Source organism: Echinops telfairi, unplaced genomic scaffold (assembly GCF_000313985.2).
Source record: "Echinops telfairi isolate 266 unplaced genomic scaffold, ASM31398v2 ScPeMD7_70;HRSCAF=299, whole genome shotgun sequence".
Classification (NCBI taxonomy): Eukaryota; Metazoa; Chordata; class Mammalia; order Afrosoricida; family Tenrecidae; genus Echinops; species Echinops telfairi.
In genome coordinates, this window is record NW_022103968.1 from 6,144,039 (window position 1) to 6,150,706 (window position 6,668).

At 41.5% G+C, this 6,668-nt stretch overlaps 1 protein-coding gene across 1 annotated transcript in view; it reads left to right on the forward strand.

Moving 5' to 3' along the window:
- The first annotated feature begins 1,048 nt into the window (after positions 1–1,048).
- Positions 1,049–6,668, forward strand: part of EEF1AKMT2 (EEF1A lysine methyltransferase 2) — a 23,984-nt gene continuing 18,364 nt past the window's right edge. Inside the window, exons 1-2 of the mRNA XM_045291511.1 lie at positions 1,049–1,114; positions 1,768–1,886. Coding sequence (XP_045147446.1) covers positions 1,830–1,886 — 57 coding nt within the window. The 5' untranslated portion in view covers positions 1,049–1,114; positions 1,768–1,829. The remainder of the gene's footprint in view (positions 1,115–1,767; positions 1,887–6,668) is intronic.

The following is a 6,668-nucleotide window of genomic DNA, read 5'->3' on the forward strand; positions in this document are numbered from 1 at the left end:
GTGTGGACGGGGGGCGGCTGGGAGGGAGGGAGCGAGGAGGGGCGGCATCTCCGGGGAGACTCCTGCAGAATGATGGAGAGATGACTTGGGAAGAACCCTCCACCCCCAACATAACCACAACAAAAATATATCACTACCTTTAGGTTGAATTCTGACTTTGAGAGACCCTATAGGACTTAGAACTGGCTACATGGATTCCCAAGACTAACTCTTTACAGGACTAGGAAGCCTCATCGTTCTCCTGTGGAGCTGCCGGTGGTTTCGAACTGCCGACCTTGTAGTTAGCAGCCCAGTGCATAACCACTGCACCACCGGGGCCCTTCAGGTACTCTACAAATGCTCAAACCCAAACTCACCACTACGGTGAAGGGGACTCAGATGGAACTAAGAAAATCTAAGCCAGGCATAGAAGACAGACAGGCAGGAGAGACGAAAACCTTAACAGGTAACCTTTTAGCAGATCTTGCCCTGGGTGGATTGCATTGTGAGTCACCCCTGTGCCGGCAGAAAAACCTGCTCCTGCACATTCAAGACCAAAGTGTGCCATCATGAGACTGCGTGCATCACCAACTGCAGGATCTGGGCCTGTGGTGTGCAGTTACTGGGACAAACACCTGTTTATTTTGGTGGTTTTTACAAGTTCAGTGTTATACAGCATTTGACAGGTATAGGCCAGCAGTTTGAAACCACTGCTGCTCCTCAGGAGAAAGACCAGGCTTTCTACTCCTGTAAAAAATTACAGTCTTGGGAATGCACAGGGACAGTTGTGCCCCATCCTGTAGGGTCACCAATGAGCTGGCATCGACTCCATGGAGCTGAGTGTGATTTTGGTTTGGTTCCCAGTGCTTTCTGTGTTTAAATTTCCCCTACTGGCCGTATCTTTCAGTCTGTTAACAAAAGGCTCATAGAAGATTGCGCTGTGAATACTCGTTAACCATAAAGATGTCTTCAGCCTCTTTCGTCAATAATGGATTTCTTGGGAGCACACTTTTTAAATCTGTAGTGCAATTTAGTTCAAGAATTTTGCTTTGCCTTTCATTCTCTATAGTTGGGATGCTGTGTATGACAGAGAACTGCACACTTTCCAAGAATATGGAGATGCAGGAGAAATCTGGTGAGTTACAGGGGGGCGTAGGGAGAAGAACTATGATCTAGATGGCTGTATGTGTGTGTGCATTTGTGTGTACCAAGTGCTATACCAACTCCAAATACACCAAGCTCTGCCATCGTTGATGCCCCCTAATAGCAACCCTGTAGAACAGAGTAGAACTGCTCTTGTGCCTTTCCAAGGTTGTCAAGCTTTGCAGGAGCTGAAAGCCTCACCTTTCTCCCGGCATATACCAAAGAAGTGCTCATATCAAAGGAAAAACCAACCAACCAGCAAGCTTTTGGACTGATTCTGACTTTAGTGGTAGATTTATAGCATCTCCCTCTCCCTTCTCTTTTGAAGACCTAGATTTTAATTAGTGTTAAGAAATTCCACCTATCTCATATTTGTCCTTCTTTAATAAAAAAATGTATCCACCAACATGCACAGATGTTAATATCGTTGTAGAAAACCTATTAATGAGTAGCATCTTGACCTTGTCTATTCTTAGAGGTTTTTTCATCTTAAGCAATAGACATGAAGCTTAAACAGCCACAGATATTCCTTCCTACTGTTAAAAAAAAAGACAATTAAGTATATGGTGCCTAAATAGAGTATAGTTGTAACTTTTGCTTATACCCTGTTGTTACTTGAGTACCTGATATTCTGTTTCCTAACAGGTTTGGAGAAGAGAGTATGACCCGGTTAATAAAGTGGATGAAAAAACAGAAGATCCCACTGGATGCTTCAATACTTGATATTGGAACTGGAAATGGTGTTTTCCTGGTTGAACTTGTTGGTACTTTTACTGTTTTTGAGCTAAATTTTAAAATGACAGTGCTAACGGTGTTGGGCGTCTATAGCTGAGTAGTGAAGCAGTGCTCCGTCTGAGTAGCCACGTGGTACAAAAAGTAGGCTGCGTGGACTGTGAGAGCACTGAAGCCAGGGGACCTGAGTCCTTTGCTGGGCTCCTCTGGCTACAGACCTGACCTTGGACAGCCACTGTTTCCTCTCGGTTTCAGCTCCTCCCTACGGGTTCTGAAGACATGATCTCTGTTGGCTTCCACTAGCTTAAAACACTGCACAGAGAAAGAAAATGGCTTCCAGTAGGACTCCTACACCATATCTTAGGGGAGCTCCTGAATGGAACGTGTGTTGCTCATGGCACTGAGTGTTGGTGCAGGTTCTCTTGCTTGAAACTGTCATTGTTGCCCCATTGTGTGCTCATTGCTGCTCTAGATGCCATGGAGGAAGGATAGCATGAAGACTTTATCCTAGAAGGTTTTACATCCTGAGAAGGAAGAATATAAGAAGTAAATTTTCATTATTCTTTAAAATTATTTAACTGTTTGATTGACATATAATTCACAAAATCATACAGCTCAATAGTTCTGTCATCTAAGAAGTAAAAATTTTAAACTACCAAAGTACCAAGTTGCTTGGTTTATTTTATATTGGATAGACTGATACATAAACAGACTATCTCTTGATGAGTATAATAACAGATGCATATGAATTATAGAAAAGGGAGCAGGTAGCTTCAGGAAAGAAGACCAGGGATTTTGGAAGAACTGTTCTTCCCAAATCCTTTCCTGGTCTTTCCCAAAGTTACCTGTTCTCTTTCAAAGCCAGGCAGTTGTTGGACTGCTAATCACAAAGTCTGCAGTTCAGTACCACCTGCTGATCCTTGGGAGAAAGGTGAGGCTCTTTGCTCCTGTAATGATTTAATGATTTACAGCCTCAGAAACTCTCTGTAGGGTTGCCATGAGTCAGAATTGACTCTATAGCTGTACACTTTCAGTCTGAGTATCCAAGTTGGGTGGAAATTGTGGGGCCAAGGTGGAGTGAGTAGTGATGGGGTGAAGAGGGAGAGAATTTCAAACATTGGAAACAAGGTCTAAAAGCATTAATGTAGAGAGCAGTACAGCATATTCTGGGGCCTATAAGGAATGTACTAATGCTATGGGCATTTCTTTTACATAAATATTTTAAAAAACATTTTTCTATTGGAAATTGGGTGTGGGTGGGTGGGTTACATTTCAGATCATCAGCTTTGGGTCAGTAGTCCAAACCACTGATCAAACTCCAGTAGTCACCTCCCACCCATTACATTTGTTTTTAGAATGCATATATGAGTGGATTTTTGTTGTATACCTAAGCATGGAATTTCTAGGTCAGAGCGTATATGTATGTTTAACTATAATTGATAAGCCAGACACTTCTCCCCAAGGACCATGCCAGTTTATATACCTTCTCACAGTCTGAACATTTCATTAACTCCACAACCTAGGCACTGCCTGTGCTACTGGACTGATTAAAATGTTTCAGCTGTTCTGATAGGTGTTCAGGAGTCTCTGGGTGTGGTACAAAGTAACACACTTGCTGCTAACTGAAAGGTTGGCGGTTTGAGTCTCCCCAGAGGTGCGTTGGGGAGCCCTGGTGGCGCAGTTGTTATGCATTAGGCTGTGATCCTCAAAGCCTGCAGTTTGAAACCACCAGGTGCTCCTTGGGAGGAAGATGGGGCTTTCTACTCCTGTAAACAGTTGCAGTCTTGGAAACCTACAGGGACAATTCTACCCTGTCCTATAGGGTTGCCATGAGTCAGAATTGACCTGATGGTAGTGAGTTTGGAAAGGTGCCTTAGAAGAACGTCTGCCATTGAGAACAGTATGTAGCCAGTTCTAAACTCGCTCGTTTGGGGCCACTCAGCTGGAATTCTCTCAGTGCAACTGGCTGCTGCCTACTGGTTTGGTCACTGTGTGGAGGTACCTGGTGGGTTTAGTTTTATTACCCAGGTGACTAAAGCTTGCTGTGCAGCATGTAGATAATTCTTTTTGAAGTGGTCATTCAAGATTTTTCTATCTTAAAAAAAAAAATTTGTACCCATATTTAAAATCCCACACTATCTATTGAAATGCCATCCCTAACCCGCTCTGTGACAGTGACTCCTGTCATGGATGGGTAGTGGTGTATGTTTGGGTCTGGTTTGGGAATCTCTGCTCTGTTCCTTTGTTCTGTTTGCGGCTGCTTGGGATACAATGCTCCCTTAATCACTGCAGTGCCGCTCTGTAGATCTTCACGTTAATTAGCATGAGCTCCCTAACTTTGACCTTTCCCTGCTGTGGTCTTGGCTATTGTTAGTTACATCTTTGGACATTTGCTTACATTTTAGAATGAGTACCACGTTCTAGCAAAAAAAAAAAATCTTCGGTTTTTGTATTTGGATTGTGTTGTATCTCTTAGGGAGAATGTGCGTCGAATGATTGCACTTTGGGTCCACTGGGCGTGTAGTTAGGTCTTTGAGTATCAAACAGTTATAGTCTTAGAAACCCACAGGGGGTCACTCAGCCTCCACTCAATGGCAGTGAGTTTGGTTTGGTTACAGATCTTATCTTTTGTTATATTTATTTCTAGATGTTTGTTTTGTGTGTGAGTGTGTGTGTGTGTGTGTGTGTGACAGAGAGAGAGACACACACACAGATAGACAATGGGAGAATGTGTGTGTAAGAGAGAGAGATTATTGTTAGGCTTTTAAGATTTTATTTTCTTTTTAAAATTTAATTTAAGTATAATTAGCACGGTAGGTATAGAAGAAAAGCCACTTAACTCACACTATATGGGTTGAGGTCAGGTGGGGCTAAGACCAAACTCAAGGAGGTACATATTATTCCAACACAAAGAAGGGGAAAGGGGGGAAACGGGAGGGAGAAAAGGGGTGGGGTGGGGAAGGGAGACAGTGGCACCGGGGGAGAGTACTGGTTATGTGTCCGCAGACTAGAGTGCCTGCAGACCTCACCACGGTGCAGCAAACCTGGAGGGCAACGGTAACCACGTGGAGCAACACATGGTTTGTTAAAATGGGAAATTTAAAAATTATTTTGTATTGACATATTTTATTCATTCCAATGTATCCATTCACATACAGTTCTGTTGTTCAATTCCATTGGGTGGGGTTATACAGTCATCAATGCTATCTCTACCCCCCCCATTTTAGTTTATAATAGTTTATTGCTAGTATATGGAAGTGCCACAGGATTTATTAATGCTTACCTTGCATAAGTGAATTCTAATAATTTATAGATTCTTTTTTAATTTTCTCATAGTAATATCGTGGGCAAATAAGCTTTAGCTTTTATTTTCCAATCTTGGTGCTTTGTTTATTAAATACTGTTTCAAAGACTTGACTGTGATGTTGAACAGACATGGAGAGGGCACATCACTTACGTTTCTGACGTGCCTGCGATCTGGGAAAAACTCATGTTTCACTGTTAGATTTAGCTGTTGGTCTTCACAGATAGTTGACAGTTCACAGTTAGCAATCAGTCTGTTTTCAGTTTTAAGAAGTTCTGTGCTTGTTTTTATTACTTTTCATACTTCCTTGTTGTTATGTGCTGCTGAGTCAGTTCCGACTCGTGACCCTAGTGACCCTTGTGCAACAGGGTGAGCCACCGCCTGGTCCTAGGCCATCCCCACATCACTCCTGTGCTCCAGCCCAGGATTACACACTGTGCTTTTAATTTGTTTTCCTTCTCTTTGTTTAATTTCTTAAAATGAAGCTTAGTTATTGATTTGAGAGGTTATGACTGTGAAAATGTAAAACTGTGAATGGGGTTTGTTTTCCTTTGAGTATTAATAAGCGAGAGTTTTATATCCAAGAGTAATTGTATATTGAGGAAATATCCCAGCCCAGTCCAGATCAAGCCCTTAAGTCAGATAGTAGCACACACATCTGAGACTAGTCCATAAGCTCCTCTTCAGACTCACGCAGCGCATGCAATGATGTCGAATGCAGGAAGATCACAGGGCAGTGTAGGTAGAAGGTCTTGTGGATCCAGTGGCAGTGGAAACATCTCAACACTGGCACAGGTCTCCTCCGCTCTCTGAGTATCTCAACAGCAGGCAAGGGAAGGCAGAGCAATACAGTTCATTTTTTACTTGCAGTGAAAATATTTTTCAAAAGCTTTTTTTTTAATTCATGGATAATGAGAGTTCTGTTGTTTAAGGAGATTTTTCTATTATCTTTTGTTTATGGCATTACTAATCTAATTTGATTTTGCTAGAGAACATACTTGGTCTGATTCCAGTTCTTTTAAATTTGTTAAGGCTTGTTTTATGACTTAGGGTATGGTTTATCTTGGTGGATGTTTCATGTGTACCTGAAAAAAAAGTGTATTCTGTTTTATAAAACTTAATTAGACCCAGTCGTTTGATTGATAGTGTTCAGTGTTCTATATGTCCTTGTTGATCTCCTATCCAGTGAGTAGTCTGTTAGTTACTGATAGAAAGGTTTTGAACTGTTCAGTTATAATTGTGTTTTTTGTCTGTGTGTTTCATATTACTTTGGTCAGTTTTTGCTTCAAATACTTTGAAGCACAGTTATTAGGTCCATGTATGTTTAGGATCATCATTAAAAATGTGTGTGTGTGTGTGTGTGTGTGTGTGTGAATTGACTTTTTTGCATAATGCCTCTGACTGATAATTTTTTTTGTTTGAACTTAACTTTTGCTGATGTTTATAAGATCTTTTAAAAATTGAGATGTAATTCATGAACTGCCAAATTCACCTTTTATTTTTATTTTTT